At 46.5% G+C, this 19,232-nt stretch overlaps 1 protein-coding gene across 1 annotated transcript; it reads left to right on the forward strand.

Moving 5' to 3' along the window:
- Window positions 1-451: 451 nt before the first annotated feature.
- On the forward strand, window positions 452-3,129 carry LOC136534505 (RING-H2 finger protein ATL39-like). The gene is made up of 4 exons (XM_066526930.1): window positions 452-981; window positions 1,071-1,297; window positions 1,419-1,531; window positions 2,433-3,129. The coding sequence occupies exons 2-4, from the start codon at window positions 1,106-1,108 to the stop codon at window positions 2,863-2,865; spliced, it is 738 nt and encodes a 245-aa protein (XP_066383027.1). The 5' UTR covers window positions 452-981; window positions 1,071-1,105; the 3' UTR covers window positions 2,866-3,129.
- Window positions 3,130-19,232: the final 16,103 nt, after the last annotated feature.

The following is a 19,232-nucleotide window of genomic DNA, read 5'->3' on the forward strand; positions in this document are numbered from 1 at the left end:
TTCTCTGCGCAAGGGAGGGAAACAACGGAGGAGGCCGACAGGGGAGGGGAGGGCCGAAGGGACGATGGAAGAAACACGGGGCCTCCCTCGCGGTAGAGAGATCACGACGTGCAGACTGGCAGTTCATTGCTCGCTTGCTTATGCGGCCAAAACAATCAGATTCTAGTCAGCGCATGTACCACGTTTGGGTGGGATTTTGGATAGGTTTCGTCTAGAATCTGATTCTAATCAGCGCATATATATAAAATACATGGTACATGCGTGCATTTCACTCGCCATGCCGTGTCATCTGTTCTGACGGTGTATAGCAGTTTAAGCACATGGTTTGCCGGGCAGGTCGGCCACAGTTTGGTCACGATTAATTAATATAAAAGGAAAATGATAAAAATAAAAAGAAGGTCGGTCACAACTCACAATGTGCAGCGGACGACACTGCGAATACTACTATCACACAAGTCACGACCTGTCGCAAGGAGCGAAAAAATCGACACGGCAACGGCGAGCAGAGGCGGTCCACCGCGCTGCGCACCCGTCAGTCCATCACCAAGAGGAGAATTAGCAAGGCAGCGAGCGGGCACCACCGCGGCTCCGGTGAAAGCGAGAGCTTTTGCTTTGCTCGGGTTGTTGGGCCCCTCCAATCTCCATGATTGACTTGCTAATCGCGGGCTAATCCAACGAGCGCATTAACAATGGGATTAGATTCCCCGCCCCCGGATATGATTATTGCCGCCGTGTCCCCTGCGGTCGACAAGTGAGCATAGATTATTTATCGCGATTAGGAGAAGCGAAAAAATAAACAACTTCCCATACGCGCGGCAGGCGCAGGGCACACTCGCCATCGCCATCGCCATGCCCGCCTCTATCCGCGGCTATTCCTCCTCCTCCTCCTCCTGCTCTCTAATTACCCTGGAACGGCGGGGCGGGATGCAGAGTGGATAGCACGTCGTCCTTGCAGGCCAGGCCGAGGAAATCGACGTCCAGGTACGTTCGTATAGCAGTGGAGATAAGCGAGTTAATCTCGATCGAGAGGCGGCAAAGAGCACGAATGAGCCGTTTTGATTGTTGCGCAGACGGCCGGCCGCGCCGGTTCTGAGATGCTGGAGCAATGGCGGATTCAAAGGGCGGCGCCGGCGGGATGGGCATGAACATGGTGACCACGGTGATGGCCTTCTCGGTCAGCGCCTTCTTCGTGCTCTTCGTCTTCACCAGGCTGCTCTGCGCGCGCCTCCACCTATCCAGGGCGGCGGCGGCCGCCGACCGCGCCGCCGGCGACGCCTTCGTCGTCCAGGGCTACAACGTGAGGCGTTCTCCTGACCGCCGTGTTATCCATCCTTCCGTGCTCTTTGATAGCGACCGTGCACCAGGGGTTTTGGATGAAGGCGAATGGGAATCAGAATCGTTTTTGTGTGGCCGTGCAGGTGGAGCGCGGCATCCACGGCCTGGAGCCGTCCGTGGTGAGGACCTTCCCCACCGTCAAGCTCGGCGACGGCGACGGCGGCCAGCAACCGCCGCCGGTGCAGGAGGAGTCGCAGTTAAGATATCCAAGCCTTTTTCTCTTGCTGTTTCCCTCCTGCTCATCATGTTACCTGAGATGACCAATAGGAGATGCACTATGGACCAAGTAAAGTTGCATTTTGCCACGATTAAAGTAGCATCCTCCTGGGTGTGCTAACCTTTGCTACCATTTGTAGACCATGGCATTGGCATGGCAGTAGACAATTCATAAACCCTTTTGCAGCCCAAGCCAATATGGCAACCTATAAGAATATTGTTTGGTTCCGCATCGTTGTCCCATCGAATATTTGGACATATGCATAGAGTATTAAATATAGACTATTTACAAAACTAAATACATAGATTGAGACTGTTTTACGAGATGAATTTTTAAGCCTAATTAGTTTATGATTTGACAATATGGTGATATAGTAAACATGTGCTAATGACAGATTAATTAGGCTTAATAAATTCGTCTCGCGGATTACTGACGGATTTTGTAATTTATTTTTTTATTAGCAGTCGAACACCCTATGCGACACCTCTACGTGACACCTCTAAACTTTAGTCACCGGATCTAAACAGCCCTGGATGCTGTGCATATGCAGCTCTGAAACTGGCTTATCACACCATCTGAAAAAGGCCATATTGATTGCCAATTTGGGACTCTGTCAGATTGAGGTTGACACTGGCACACAGTCAAAGTGAAAACAACATTAGCTGCTGGCTGCTGCACAGTAGCATTTCTGTTCAATGTCTTAACAATTAACATCCGTGCTGAATACATACATGACGATCACCAATCATGTAGTAACCTGACGAATCTGCATTCTGCAAGAGGAACACAACAGGAGTGCCCAGATAGAAGAACTGCAGAGATTTTTTTCCCCCATGGACTGACTGACAAGAACGCGCGTGCTCTCTCTGTGGCGGTGCAGGTGTACGGTGTGTCTGGAGGAGTACGAGGCGAAGGACATGGTGCGCGTGCTGCCCACCTGCGGCCACGCCTTCCACGCGGCCTGCATCGACGCCTGGCTGAGGCAGCACCCCACCTGCCCCGTCTGCCGCGCCTCCCTGCGCGCCAAGAACGGCACCCGCGCCACGCCGCTCGACTACAGCCTCCTCGTCGCCGGCGCCGCAGCGAGGGGCCCCGCGGCCGCGGCCACCGCCCAGCAGGTCCCCGCGTCCTCGTCCGACCTCGGCGCGTCACCGCAGGCAGTCGAACACCAGCACCAGACGGACGACATGGGGGATGATGGCCTGCTGGAGATCATCTCCGAAGAGCCCGCCTCCTCGGGAGACCCGAGCCCTGCAGCAGCAGCTGCTGCTGGTATCCATCCTCGCTGCGCCGACGCGGCGAGGCAGATCTAAGGCAGCGCCGGCGCGTCCGAACATACTGCTAGCTAGGCTAGTGCATGCTTGCTGACACACGTACGCTTGGGAACTGAGATTGGGACGGAACTCTGTGAATTGAGATTGTGTCTAGGGAGGGGCTAGTCTTGGGAATTCGATCTGGTTTAATTTTAACAGGATTTATTCTGATTTCCAAAAGCTCATTGCGCTTGCTTGTATGCACATGTTTGTGATCCAATGGCCTGAATTGAGAGTTTGAAACCCATGCTCGCGGTTTTTATTTTTTTCATTCATTCACGCCGCACTCCGCAGTGTCCAGTCCAGTGTATACAATCTGAGGCCTTGTTTAGATCCTATCAAAATTCCAAGTTTTTTCACTCTCTCTATCACATCAATTTTTGGACGTATGCATGGAGCATTAAATGTAGGTAAAAAAAATAACTAATTGTACAGTTTGGTTGTAAATCACGAGACGAATCTTTTGAGCCTAGTTAGTCCATGATCGAACAAAGTTTGTCAAATACAAACGAAACGTGGTACAATATCCAGATTGTAAAAATTTGCAATCTAAACCAGGCCTGAATGACATGACATGGAACGGACCAGAACGGAAGGCACTAAATTCGGGCCGGACATGCAGGCCCACTAATAAGACGGCCAGCTCACTAGTTGCGCTCGGCTAGTATTAAGGCTGGGCAAAAATAACCGAGAACCAAGAACCGAACCGAAAGAACCGGAACCGAAACCGAAAGAACTGGAACCGAAAATTTCGGTTCCTTATTCGGTTCCTGATATTGAAGAACCGAAATAACCGAAGAAAATTCGGTTCCTACTCTCGGTTAACCGAATTAACCGAAAGAACCGAATTACATGAATTATACTTCATTTACTTGTATTTTGTTGGATTATGTGTAGTGTTTTATATTTGAACTGCTATATATTTGTGTTACTATATTGCTATTGTTTTCTTATATATTATTATTATTAAAAATGAATATAGTGTTGCATAAATTTGCCTTAGAACAAGTATATTTATTATTGTCTTGAGGTCTTCTGAAAAAATTCGGTTAGTTCGGTTAGAACCGGAACCGAACCAAAATAACCGAGAACCGAAATGCTCGGTTCCTAAAAATTTTTGGAACCGATCGGTTCCCGTTTTCTAGGAACCGAATTTCTTCGATAACCGAAGGAACCGAACCGAAACTGAACCAAGAACCGAACGCCCACGCTGAGCTAGTACCACCTCGCCTGCCTGAGGAGAGCGAGACGGGAGGGCTCGCTATAAAAGAAAGGCCAGGGGCGGCCTTGCTCCATACTTACCTGGACGGGTCGATGCCCGATCATGAACGGCCATGGGGATGTAATGGTAAACACCGTAGCGATTTTGATTAATTAGGCTTAAAAGATTCGCCTGGTAAAATTTAACCAATGCATTTAGTTTTTGATTTTGTGTTTAGTTCTCAAAATTTTGTAAAATTTTTTAAGATTCTCTGTCACATCAAATCATATCATGCATGAAGCATTAAATATAAATAAAAAATAAAATTAATTACACAGTTAATTTTTTAAGCCTAATTAGATTATGATTGGACACTAATTGCTAAATAACAATGAAAGTGCTACAGTACCATTTCTCAAAAAATTTTGCCAACTAAACAAGGGCTCACTTCACTACTCTACTACAGGCTTTGTCCACCCAATCCTGGCTAGACCCATCATCATGCATACTGAATTAACCTATCAGGCACGCATCCCTACAACATCACGGCCGTCACCAACCAAATTAGGCACACGCGCACCTCATCTCTCCCCTCAACAGTATCAGAAGAACTAACTTCTATCCGTATTGGAGCAAGTAATTAGCGTAACCATCCACCGACATGTGGGCCCCGGATCTAATCCATGCAGATAAACACTCGTAGATTGCCAAATAATGCATCATGATCTCCCCGCACTGGCAAGATTATCCACGCAATTAAGGAGAGCAAAAAAAAAACAGGCAGGCGCCGAATTCAAACGCACCAAAACGGATGGTGGTCAGCATGGATCAAGAGCGTTGGACCAATGTGTATACGCACCATGAAAGAAGCCCTCCCGTTCCCCACTCTTCTTTCTCCCACCCCTTGTTTGGGGTGGGCCTCGGTATCTCTATTTGCAAAGATAGATACCTACACTAGAAGACTTTCCTTTCTTTTTATGCGATCGGAAAACGAATGAGATCAGAAAGGCCATCATTGGGGCAAACGATGCAATAGCTTCGGTGAGAGCAAAGCCCAAAATGGCATAACCGAATGATTGTTTAGCCAATGAAGGATTTCGCGCCACAGAATGAATCGAAGAACTGAGAACGTTTCCAATCCCGACAGCAGCTCCCGCTAAAGCAATTGTAGCAGCTCCAGCACCTATTGATTTAGCTCCCTCTAACATGTAGAGTTGAGAGTTTACATTGTTTCACGCTTTTCCTTCGCTACTCGAAATTTCGAGTATAGTATTTCTCGTTGATTTGATTCCTCTCCTCTCCTTAGTTGAACAGGTGAAAGCGAAAGGAGTTGCTTCAATGAAACTGGAAAACCTAAAACCCACATAGTGGAATAAGAAATCTAAACACCCACACAATCTCGATTTTACACAGCAACACTTTCCATGGTAGGATCGGACCAACGGAACAGACTAACTACAGTACGCAGTCGTCTATTTGTTAGGCAGGCGACTTGAACATAGATTCTTTGACCCAGGTGATCAGGACTCGTACAAGTATCTGACGTGATTAGGCGGGGACAGGATTCGAACCTGCAGTCTTCAGGTCATGAGCCTGATGAGTCGACCAATTCCTCTACCCCGCTTCTTCCCCTGATCTTTCTTTCCCTCTTCCCACCGGGTTCCCCTTGCTTGCTTGGCCGGGATAGAACCAGCATTTAGGTTGCGGCTAGGCGCGGAGGTTGGAGCTCCCTCCTTGACTGACGACTGGTACGAACTTGCTGAAAGCACGAGCGTAGAAGCGAAAGAAGAAGCGAGGGGATTGAGCTTCCAAGCGAAAGAACAAGGGATGAGCGCTTTGTTGCTAAAGCGCATACGTTTTCTTGCTCCTTTGTATACGCAATTCTCCACTGAACCCATTGACCTAGGTACCGAGTCTGTTATGCGTACGTCTTTTCGGACTCTTTATTCGTTTGTGGACAACATAAATTCAAACATGAGAAAGGGGATCATTCCATTTTGAACACACCCATCTATCTCATCTGACCTCTCCGAATTCCCGAGTAACGAACCATGGGGTATAGATGGTTGGGGCATATCATCATCCGGAGGGAGTGGTCTTAATATCGATGTCTTTCTTTAACCTTTGGGAGGTCGAACCACTGAACCTATTTCTTTGACCTTGGGACCGATAGGAAGAAGAAAAAAAAAGCAAGGACGAGTGGAACGAAGGAGACTAGACTAGCGTTAGGAAGGACAAAGGAGACAGACAGAATTTACATCAGAAAAAGAAAAAAGGACTTTTTGAAGTTTGAGTGAGGATAATTGTCTTCAATTTCGGAGAATCGGCTGAAAAAACAACTACTCAAACTACAGACTTGTATTAGTAGACTTGATTGCTGAATTCCTCTTCTGTTGGAGAAAGTACTTTGCTTTTCGTATGAACAATACATTTTCTTGCTGGAAAGAAGCTAGGAAGAACTTCTCTACTTGATACTTTATCAACTACTACTTGAAACACTTATTCTCTCCTTTTCTTCGAAGTCTTGCTTCATTAAGTTACTTGCTCTCTCAGCCTCAGAATAATAATCAATATTCAAGTACTTTATGCTAAATTCTGTATAGCAATCAATGTCTGAGGGCATAGGCTTAGCTGCTCGCTCAGGTGAAAGGCTTTCCTGGAAGAAAGTTGAAGACGACTTCTAAGGAACGTATCTCTCATCTTCCTTCTCTTCACTGTCACCTATTACTATGTTCATCTTCACCTTGCACTGATGACCAGGGTAGCTCAACACATGTCAAGCACAGACCTAAGGCTCTTATTTCTTCCCATACTTCATTCCTATTCTGAGAGTTTCCATTTTCTGGCTTATGCTCTTTCATTTTTCCCTTGACCATAATTCCCTTATTCTGGCTAGGGTATGTCAGAAGGTTGTTAGGCTTGAAACTGCTTTTCTTTCTTTTCTTTTGATTTGATAAGAAATTCTCCATGTCTTTGGATAAAATGCATCAAGCTTACTGCCTTCATTGCCATGACAAGGTCTTTGATGTCTTCCCTCAACTCAAGTAGGCAGTGATAAAATAGTGCTCAGGTAAGTCAGGAGATTCCAAGCTAAGGCCCTTGATTTGACCCTTCTATGTGGAATCTTGACCATTATGGACTTGGTACAATCTCTTCCATTCCTCAGCAGCAGTGAGGTGAGGCTGCTAGCGAAACAAAGATAGAGGGATGGGAGCATGAATGTCTGATGGTTGTAGTGGAATCATGGCTCGTCCCAGAATAGATAGAGAGAATGTGTTACGAAATGAAAAGAAAAAATAACATGATATGAAAACAAGCAAACACACAATCAAATACGAAGACAACAATACTGGTTCTTATAGTTCCTTGGGCAAGTAGCAATAGCACCAATAATAAAGGGGGATGAAGGCAGCCAAAGCCGAAATAATAAAGGCGAATCTTATGCTCAAGCCGCAGGGGAAAGCAGAAGCTCTGGTAAACTAACACTAAACTGATTACAATATTAAAGAATCAGCGAATACAGATGCAGACACAATCAAAGCCAGACAATGGAAGTCACGTATCATCTTTCTGCAGATGGAGAAAATCAAATAGCGATATCACACAGAGAAGAGAAGTAAAAAGCATGCAAGTGACTACGAGCTAGGTCTACTATTGATACGCCTTGAGGAAGGAAGTGGTGAGACCCAGGGACAGATCGAAGTCGAAGTAAGTGCAAAGAAAAGGGAAGTCCTAGGAACTATTTATGCCATAGAAACACACATCTGCTAGTGGGTACTACCAATAGGGGAATCCAAAAGGCTAGGATGGATCATGAACACGAAAATAGCATGCACGGGAGTCAAAGTGCGCGCAAGCAAATCAACTAATAAAGAGTACCCTTTGCCGTCTATGTTCGAAAGGATAAAGCAGGCAAGATAAATATAAGTACAGGAGAGGAAATAGGAATGAATTAAAGAAGGGAACACGAGCCGGCACGCAGGAACCTTCATCAAGCTGCTTAGCTTAGTTAAGGGTAACGAGCAATGGAATTTGATGCCTCACGGGATCTTGACTAACCGCGACAAGAACATAATCAGCTATTTCACCTTGCGAGCGAGGAAGACAATGTTTGAGCTCCCTACCCGATTGATTTATCAGGGAAATGAGTAGTACATAGCCTTCTCCGATGGCCGGAATTTAAGCTATTGTCAACGAGAGGTTAAAGAATATTCCCGCAGGTCGGGATAAGAAAAGATCAGAAAACGGTTCGGTTGTGAATCTGGGTCAAGAAATGGGGGTTATGCGCCAGCCTATCAAGCAAGCCGAATAGGCGTGCCTGGATGATCAATTCCTTGGTTTTTTCTTACCTGACTGAGAGACGGGGCCGATAGAGCATATTCCTGGACAAGTTGGTTCGATTCGCAGTTCACTTTCTATAAGATAACAAAATAGCAGACCCGCCCCATGCTTTTCTTTACGCTGACCCAGCATTCCCCTTTGCATTTCTTTCAGGCACAAAGGGATTCGTTTTTATGAGAAGCGAGTTGTTCTAGGCTGGGCCGATCCCTACCCGTTTTGATCTGACAGCGGACGAACAGAGAAACAGTGGGTCTTTTTCTCGCATTTTAGCGATCAATACCGAATCCTCATCTATGCAATTATTGTACTTATTTGATGAAAGACAAAGAAAGAGATCAGGTTATTTATGATCGGAGAAAAGGATGGGTTAAGTTATTCACCTAGCTTCCCCTTCCTTTTCTCTGATCAATGGTGGTGCTGAATCTATTTCACTTTTCCTAGCGGGAATTCAAGTTCCTCTGTTAACGCGCCCCACTTATATAAGTGCTTGCTGATGAAAGTTGGCATGAAAGTGCTAACTAACCTTACCTTATTTCTAGGAGCAAGTGGAATATCTGACCTGATTATAAGCTCTATTAATTTCTATGCTTTGCGATAAGCTTTCATATTACTACAAAGAAGGTTTTCCATGAGATTCATAGTTGATTCGATTTACGGGTCAATAAACATATTAAATAAAGCGAAGTAGATAAGTATGAGGGAAGAAGTATTTGATTAAATACCTATCCAGATGCCTTTCTTTTGATACCTAATACACCGGTGCTTCTACCTATACAGGCAAACAAACCCATCCCTTGCTTGACGAGCAGCTCTTTCTATTCGCTTGACAAAGCCGCTGCTGCTCTTTCTTAATGCCTCACTGCCTGACCTTAGAGAAGACGAATTAGACTGCCTGATAGACTAATACTTCCTTTTCTTACCCGGCCAAAAAGCTATATATTTAAAATAAGAGCACATCGACTAGGGCCCAACTATTGCTTTTTTGACTAATAGTTAGCAGGTGTCCTCGTAACTAATCTTATTCCGTTTAACTATTAGTAGATGACCTTCCCTTCTATCAATGTGATAGGAAATCCTACTACCATCGGCAAATCATAGGAGCTAATCCTCACCCGGGGGCGGGGCCCGTGGAATAGGCGTACATGGAATTCTGGGCCTGCCCCTACTGGTAATTCACCGTCCCGCTCTTATGGGCAGACAGAAAGATCGGATTCGAAAATAGCCTCCTCAAGTGGAGTGCCCTCGGCGGCTAGGACACACGTTGGGTACTATTTGTGGAAAGTGATGCTTGGGATGAGCAAGTGCATTTGTTGGCTTTCGAGTTGTAGCGGCTGCGGGGCGGGAGAGTTGGTTATTCAATTGATCCTCTGATGTTGGCCCTTCTGCATCATCCAGCAAGGCTCGGAAGTCTGAGCTATTAAGGTGCGGTTGACGAATAAGAGGCCTTCGATATGTTAAGGGAGAGAGGGGAGAGTCATTCCAGAGTTGGGTGGGAATCGTTGATAGAAATTTCCATTTTCCCTGAAGTACGATAGCGTCTGAACTAAAGCAAGGGAATATGGAAAGTGAATATGGTAAAGGATACCAAGAGTAGGTTCCCTGAATGATTTTTAGGCGTCTTTTCTTTGAACAAAAAAATCTATAAAGAAAATTGGATGATCTTCCACCTATGCTATGAGTGAATCTTATCATCACTGGCGAGTGGTATCGTATCACCGTCTTTGTCCTGAAAACAGCAGCAGAGCTAAGCCTGTGTAGGCTTTGACACTACGAAATACCCATGTTTCCCGAAGCGACACTTTGTTTCACTCCTTTCATTTATACTCTAAGTGCGATTGCTATAATATATACTTCCTTGGCCACTTTAAGACAGATCGATCTTAAGAAGATCATTGCCTACTCCTCAGTAGCCCATATGAATTTGGTGACTATTGGTATGTTTAGTCGGGCGGCGGCCGTTAGGTCACCTATTTTGAGTTATGGACACACAAGCAAGGCCAAAACATGTGTGCCGGGCGTGCGACCCATCAACCTACTAGCAATAGGGGAGAAAACTTAGCATGTCGCAACAAAAGCGTCGATTCGAGGCATCAGCAACGCCGTCCGTTCCTAAAACAAAACCCCTTAGCGCCCCGGGACGGGAGTGGGGGACGGCCCTACGCAGACAGCAGCAGCACCGGCTCTACGAAGTCCGAATCGAATCTTTTGGTTGGCTTTCCCGTGAATAAGAATAGTTGGGTGCGGCGAAGCGAGCGCTTCTAGCTGTTTCGCTTGCTTCATTCTTATTGTGGCGGCTATTATGGCGTGGCTGAAATGAACGAAAAGCGAGACTTTCAAATCGATTGATAGATGGCCTGATCTGTTCTGATAGATCGAAAGGGAATCTATCAATAATAAGGGTTGACCTCTTTCTATCTATTGATGATACAAGACATCTATCTATTCTGGATCCATCATAAATAAATCGATATGTATCTGATGGAGTCTACATCGTATGTAGAGCGCCCAAGCACTTTTTTGGCCTGCTCAGTTCTATTATCCATCGGTCCAATGCACTGGCTCATCTCATGGAGGGAAAAAGCAAATGTAGTTAGTTGTCTTGTTGTTGTTCGCCGCCTCGACACATTCCCCGGCATCGTCCCACACAGAAAGAAAGAGCGTGGAGCCCCGGCCCGACCTGTAAGTCCGCTAACATAAAGCGAGGAGTTGAGCCTGAACTGGCGAACCGAAGTCACTTTCGTAACCATACTTCCTACAGCTAACACGTGTCCAGTCCAGCGGGAACGCGCAGCGCAAACAAACGTAAGCTGCTATACCGAATCCCCCGTAGGCCATCGGGGACCTAGTGGTAAGGCCATGATCCGCAGGGGAAGGGATCACTCATTCTTCTATTGGGGATAGGTGCACGAATGACAACTCCAAACGTCAGACATCCGCCGCCTATACCTACCGTTTAGGTGGCACCAGCGAGATCCAGCTAAGGTAAGGAACTTCGTGTCGCGGCTGCTCCACTCCGCTGCGGTCTTTTGAACTGAACTTCGTTGCCTTCCCGCGCGCGAAACGAATGGGCGCTGTGTCGTGGGTCAGTTTTGGGGCGGGGGGCAGAGAGAGACCAGAAGAATGATTCATTTGGATCGACGAGCCATTTCGCGAATCAATAGAATGTCTCTCTATCCATATCTATTCTATCTTTATATGACGGGCCATAAAAAAAGAAGTATTTTTTTATGGCATGTGAGATGATCGCGCCTAGTAGCCACATATCAGCTGCGCTCAATATGCGGGATTTCCGTTGGATTAGATCTTTCACTTTGACGAATTTGGACCTAGCGAAAAGGACTCTAAGCCTTCGCGCAAACAAGCAAAGTAGAAGCAAGACGAGGAAGCGGAGCTGTCGTAGAAGCAGTAGCTTCCCCCGACAATATACAATACAACAGTAGCGACCATGAATAAAAAAGCCCCTAGTTTATAACGAGTTCGCAGCTTTTCTTGGGCCGGAGAACTACTTAAAAGTTTGATTGATCGCCTTTCTTTGATATGTGTTCAATTTAGTACAATACAAACTACAACTAGATCAAAGCGGAAGGGCCACTCACTATAGAAGCTATAACTAGCCTAGCCCTAGCCAATAGTATAGAGTTTAGTAGTCGGCCAAACCCCCATGCTCACGACATGTTCTTGATATTGATTGAGTTGGAGGGAGTCAGAGACTACCACGGAATCCTTCCATAGTCACCCCGGTGACCTTCGTCACCAAAGCGTCACGACAGTTTCAAAGACCCCTCATATAATCTCCAGTGGGGATCAGTCGGAGCACGTAGGAATGCCGACCACTACATAAGCCGCTGGCAGAGAAAGCTCGAAGAGCTTCCCTTCATTCGCTTCGCAGGAGTCGCACACAGCACATAGCTAGAAGTCAGAGGGCCCGTACTACCTGCCTAACCCTTCGGTTCGAGGGACCGTAGAATGGAAAGCGCCTTCTAAACAACTCGGCAGAAGGGAAGGGGCTTATGTATTTGCATGACCCCTGCGGATTTGACCCTACCTACACCCGGAGCCAATCCCCTAGCGGTCCTGCCACCATGCCGCAGAACAGGAGCTCGTGTGGAACCTTGGATTTCTAGCGTAACAGCGGTGGAAGGTATAAAAATATTACGGCCGCATAACATAGGGGCCTACGCTAAGGTCGGCCAAAATATGGACACCCGAAGGGCCCGGCGCGCACAATCCTATCCTATCTGAGCCCGTCATTGCATGCACTTCGGATAGCCGTCCGTAGCATCATAAAGAGCACCTCCCTTTCGAGGTACCCAAATGGAACGGTCTTTATTTGTGTTGTTGGTTGGTCTTTCTCAACGTGGTCTATAGCACGAAAAACCATTCTTTACAAGATAGGGCCGTTCACATGAAAGAAAAGCTAAAATCCATTCTTCATGGTCGGGCGCATTTCTCCAAATCCTCCAGGATCACAAGTGGAACGCTAAGCAAGGGTGGGGAGGCTGCGAGCTCCGCATCGAACAGAAAGAAGCAAGCAGGGGGTGTTGCCGTAGCGCGCCCCGGAGAGCAAGCGTAGGCAACCAAATAAAAAAGGCTACAAAAGTAGCTAGCTAGCGTTTTTAAGCTGGCTGCCTTTTCTAGCACGCGTACTCTTCTGTGGAGTCGCACGGAACGAGCCTTGTCTTCCCTCCAACGACTAGCTCCCTTTTCTTGTTCCGGTCACCCTTCTCTTGCCGTGGAAGGACTTTTGCCTGTGGTGTGGTCCAACCCGTGGGCGGAGTCGCCCTCATCCCCTCATTGCTCAGTGCTCCCTGCAGCTTCGCAGGGCTTTACCCGCGTGGACGCGGGCTTCTATAACAGAATGAAAAGCTCTCTCTTTACAATAAAACGCGAACTGCGCGGAGCCCACCCTTTTTTGTTTTCTGCCGCCACTGGGTGGCCGCTGGGGAAACACAGCCCGGCCGCCTCTCAGGAAAGGGGGGGTGGGGGATGGGCCTACCTATCCCGAGGGAGCAGTTGAGAGGTTCCATATGCCGAGCCGAAGGGCAGAACTTCAGTGCGTGATCATAGTATGTCACCTCGTCTCGTCCTCGCAGCATCGAAGAGTACCTATGCACTATGTTCCGGTTCACTGATAAGGAAGATAGAGTTGGGGTGGGGGTCTACGATGTGATACTATAGTATGCCCCGGGGAGAAAGATGCGCAACTCAAAATGGAAGCAGGAAGCGTGTTGTCAAAAATATCGGAGGTTACCAGATCTCTGAGACTACCATTGATCCGACAGAGCGGAACAACGAAAAAGAAGTGGAGTTAGAAAGCCATATGATAGGTGGTAACTATCTTGTACGGTTCGGGGGGTAAGCGGCGTACTCCGGGGGAATATTAGGCTCTATCGAACATACAGGGAATTGGAGGTAGCATTTTACTTATGTTAAGTCATGGACTGGTTTCTTCAGCCCTTTTTCTATGTGTTGGTGTTCTATATGACCGACATAAGACTCGACTTGTTAGATATTATGGAGGTTTAGTGAGCACCATGCCGAATTTCTCTACCATTTTCTTCTTTTTCACTTTAGCCAATATGAGTTTACCCGGCACTAGCAGCTTTATCGGGGAATTTCTAATCTTAGTAGGAGCTTTCCAAAGAAATAGCTTAGTAGCCACATTAGCAGCGCTTGGGATGATTGTAGGCGCGGCGTATTCCCTTTGGCTATATAATCGTGTGGTATCTAGAAATTTAAAACCCGATTTCCTCTATAAATTCTCCGATCTAAATGGCAGAGAAGTTTCCATATTTCTACCTTTTCTTGTTGGAGGGGCGACCATCCGTTGAACTACCAAAAAAGGGTAAACCAATGTGATCATAACATTGTAGGTGCTTGCGATGGGATGGATGCGACTTCCCTCATAAGTAATGGGTGGCATAGCCCATAGCAGAAGTCCCCTTTTTTATCCATTTCTTTATTACCCCAGAGGGGCCCGCCCTAGTGGGACCGAGAGAAAGAAAGGATGGGGGGGCGACCATGCATGGCACTTCTCGACTGTGTCTCCGAGGGATAGTTGAACGAGCGACTCATGAATGCTGCCGGGTCGGACGAGCCAATAACTCGAACATGTTCGGTCAGTTTTTTGAGCAAGAATCACAGCGTTACCTTACCTTCACCATGATACGGACTCCAAGTTCTTATGGCAGAGCACGAGGAGTTTCCTTCAATATGATGATGAGAATGGAAACTAGAAGCACGACTGGGTCTTCGTAGTCCGAGATCATACTTATATATCAGTCACAGTAACGTAAGCATGAGACTTTTTGGTAGTACCGGTGAACCAGATGGCCACGGCGAGGGAATCTGGGACGGAGGACTCGTAATATCTCTATAGATCTGGCAAAAGCGAAAGACCCCTAATGTCAGGGGCTGACCACTGAGCTCACTCAGGCCTCGCTGGGTGGGCCAGAGTGGGTGCGAGCTGGAATTGCCATAGCTTATGGTTAGAGCAATAGGAAAGGGCCCAGCAGAGAGAACAGTCAGGATAACGAGCGCGGAGCCCGCTTGGTAGGCGGCAAGAGCTGTGGGCAAGTGCTTGCTTGGTAGGCCAATAGCCCTGTGAACTGGGCGGGGCACTCGACGAAAGGGGGCACACTGAGCAAGTACGAAAAATTGGCCCCGCGGAGCTTTCAAAAAGAAAAGCAAGGACCACTACGGGAGGTCGAACCACGGACCGGAGGTAGTAGAACGTGATCCGCACCGGTCAATATTGGATCAAACAATAGGGGATCGTAGCACTGACCTTTCTTTTTCAAGACAATAGGTACTGTTCCCTACCGAGACAAGGGACACTCTCAACGGATCCTCCACGCGCTGGGCATACCATAGTTCTTCCGTGCGTCTTTATCATGGCGGAAATAGAACAAAAGGGAAGACCCGGCCGACTCGCCTAGGGCTCGAGGGTGAGCCATACGAGAGTGAGTCGAATTTTGTTTACGTTCTCGGTTTGGTTCGGGCCCCTCTCGATCTTTTGCGTATAAGGGAAGGGGGAAGGAGTCTAAATCTATGGACATTAATGAACCACCATTGATGGACGTTGCACATGACACGATCAATTTGACTCGACGGTCCGGTGCTAATAGAAGTCGCTTACTCTCCGTCTAGCGAAGGTGCCAGGGCAGGGCTTTTTTGTAGTAATAGTGGGCGGGTCTCATGAGATTTCATCTATGCTGGCTGTCGGAATCAAACGAGGGTCGAAGGACCATTCAATTCATTAAGGGGGACGACCCATTTGTAAGGCGGGGGGGCCTGAATGAAGAGCGGACCAGACTCTTCTTTGTTTCAGCTGCTCCCACACACGAAGATTTATCTATTGATAGAGTTAAGGGCTCGGCTCCCTCGACTCTAAAAGGTTAGGTTACTACCAGCTTGCCTCTACGGAAGAGGTGTACTTTGTACTGTCTAGAGGTCATATAGATCGGAACCCGGAGCGAGTTGAACGAAAGCCTTACCCACTACTACAACTACTGGCGCTTCAAAGGGCTTAGATTCTAAGGTAGGGGTGTCAGCCGTGAAAGCCTTTGGTACTTTAGTAAGGCGAGCAGCCCTTAAACAAAATCAAAGGCGCGACCATCCCCCCTTCCCCTATTTTTGCATTTCATGAAAAATGATAGGCCTATTGATTCAAAGTAAGTACGAAAGGGTCGGTCAATAGCATAGCTCTTTTTTTTCTCCTTTCGAAGGAAAGGCCTTCGCATTCTTAATCTGGTAGGGCCGGACGGCTTTGTTTGCCCTAGCTTGGCAAATCGCGCCCCTGACCGTTCTCGCGAAGTCTTTGCAATGGCTAGGAAACCTGTCTATGAAGCTAAGCATATTGCCACGCCGACCATCAAATACGAGATTGGGCCCCTTCTCAAAGATGGAATGGCCTAGCCCAATAAAGGAAGGTTAACGTACGCGATGCCTTCCATTTGTATGAATCGCGAACATACCACGCACGACCGGACGTAGAGCCAAAATTCACTGGCAGACCGAGTCGGGCGCAGGTGCCAGATCCTCAAAGTAAAGTATCGATCAGCCTAGTTTACCAACCACGTGGTACGACGGGCACTCAAAGACCTGTCAAATGAGGGCCCACCCCACCCAAGAGCGCTTATGTCATATGGGAACTCTTGGCTGGAAACAATCCTTATGGTTTTTATATCTGGTTAGAATAATAAGAAAGAATCAAAGTCCAGGTTGGTTGGTGAGCCTAGTGATAGGAGACTATCTAGCTTGGTTCGGAGAGCACTTGTTGGGTTTAAGATTAGTTTTTTGCTAAATGTTACGGCCTAAATGCTGAACTATTGACCCTACTTGTTCGGATGGGTGTTCACCCCAAAGTGTTCCCGGACTGCATGCATACATCCGTAAGTAACTTAGTGCAACATGGCAAATTTCATTGAGAGGAATCAACAAAGAAAAGAAATCTTCTCTGGGTGACTGGATCGCCCCGGAACCACAAGAATCCTTAGAATGGGATTCCAACTCAGCACCTTTTGTTTTGAGATTTTGAGAAGAGTTGCTCTTTGGAGAGCACAGTACGATGAAAGTTGTAAGCAGTGTTCGGGGAGGAGTTATTGCCTATCGTTGTCCTCTATGGTAGAACCCGTCGGGGAGGCCTGAGAGGCGGTGGTTTACCCTGTGGCGGATGTCAGCGGTTCGAGTCCGCTTATCTCCAGCCCGTGAACTTAGCGGATACTATGATAGCACCGAATTTTGCCAATTCGTCAGTTCGATCTATGATTTCGCATTCATGGACGTTGATAAGATCCTTCCATTTAGTAGTAGCACCTTAAGATGGCATAGCCTTAACGTTAATGGCGAGGTTCGAAAGAGGAAAGGCTTGCTTTATTCAATACCTCCTTATCTATGTAGTGTCTCTTCATTTTCTTGGTGCTTAATGTTGACATTTCAGTAATGGAGGAAGATTGAGAGTGAAACATTTAGGTACGACAAAAGGAAAAAGGAAACCCTTATTTATAAGTAGCTTTGCACAGCAATTGGATCTGGTAAGGTCTAAGGTATAACACAAAGTACCTCTTGAGCGACCCAGGTTGATGCTGGTACTCCTTTCGAAGAAAAATTTTCGTTGGAAAGAGCTTCTTGCATACGATCTCCTCCGGTTGATATTGATGTCGTGATGAACCTCTTTCGGAAGCGAAGGAATCCAAGCCAAGAAAGAACTACCGGCCCTGCTGACTTCATATATTCAGTGCTTGGCGAACGTTGCACACTCCATCACCAATTCCCTTTCATTTCCACAGGCTCCTTCTTTTGGGAGCAACTTTTTGTGTGCAATTAGGTAAAATTTCTCTAACTCTATAACTTGGCAACTGATCAAAAGAAAGCTATTCCTCTTAGCCCTAGTAGCCCTAGCTATCTAATGCATACTTTCCAATAGGCCCCGGCCTATAACGGCAAATCACTGGCACATGACTGGAAATGGAGTTAGTTAGAGAGCATTAATTACATCACAAATTCCACCTAGGGATTCCTCTATAAAAAAAGATTACTCTACTGAACATCTGCAACACATTCCACAGCTTTAGTGCACTTTGGTCTCGAAACTGTTGACTAGGCATTGTCTCGATGAACTGAACTATTGATCGCAGACTACTTGTTGTGAATTCACAATTGAATCGCTTCTAGTATGAGAATTTGGTTTTCTCTCACTTTCCGGTTGTAATAGAAGGTTCATCGGCTCGTATCCTGGTTGAGAAGAAGTAGTTTTCAAGCTTGACTTGATTGGTCAAGAAGACAATAGGTAGGGTTTGAACTCGCTTGTTTCGGAGCCCAAGGATTCTACTCACTCGCTACACGCTTGCTGGTTTCGAACTAATGTCGGATCACTCGTGGTTTTCTTTTTTCGGGTTTATCTCCTCACATGTTGGAGCAACAGGTAGATTTACATATCTGATACCTCTGCTCCTTCCCTTGGGGCTAGTACTCCAACTTCAACTTCAATTTTATTAATAACTACTTATGAGACCTTTTTTGGCACATACCCCTTAGCTCAAGTTTTTGATCAAACCAATCCATTGACATAAACGGTTCATGGGCGAAAAGTGAGTTGTTTGGGTCCTAGAGGATTGACGGGGAGAACTGCAAGTTTTCGGAGCCGAGATATTCATCCGAGTCACTATGGGCGTATTTGTCCAATTGACACGTCCGAAGGAATCAATGTTGGACTTACCGGATCGTTAGCTATTCATGCGAGAATTGATCACTGGTGGGGATCTATAGAGAGTCCGTTTTATGAAATATCTGAGAAAGCAAAAGAAAAAAAAGAGAGACAGGTAGTTTATTTATCACCAAATAGAGATGAATATTATATGATAGCAGCAGGAAATTCTTTGTCCTTGAATCAGGGTATTCAGGAAGAACAGGTTGTTCCAGCTAGATACCGTCAAGAATTCCTGACTATTGCATGGGAACAGATTCATGTTAGAAGTATTTTTCCTTTCCAATATTTTTCTATTGGAGGTTCTCTCATTCCTTTTATTGAGCATAATGATGCGAATAGGGCTTTAATGAGTTCTAATATGCAGCGCCAAGCAGTTCCACTTTCTCGGTCCAAGAAGTGCATTGTTGGAACTGGATTGGAACGCCAAACAGCTCTAGATTCGAGGGTTTCCGTTATAGCCGAACGCAAGGGAAAGATCATTTCTAGTGATAGTCACAAGATCCTTTTATCAAGTAGTGGGAAGACCATAAGTATTCCTTTAGTTGCCCATCGGCGCTCTAACAAAAATACTTGTATGCACCAAAAACCTCGGGTTCAGCGGGGTAAATCCATTAA

The sequence above is a fragment of the Miscanthus floridulus genome, unplaced genomic scaffold (genome assembly GCF_019320115.1).
Source record: "Miscanthus floridulus cultivar M001 unplaced genomic scaffold, ASM1932011v1 os_2014_2_3, whole genome shotgun sequence".
In the NCBI taxonomy this organism is placed as follows: Eukaryota; Viridiplantae; Streptophyta; class Magnoliopsida; order Poales; family Poaceae; genus Miscanthus; species Miscanthus floridulus.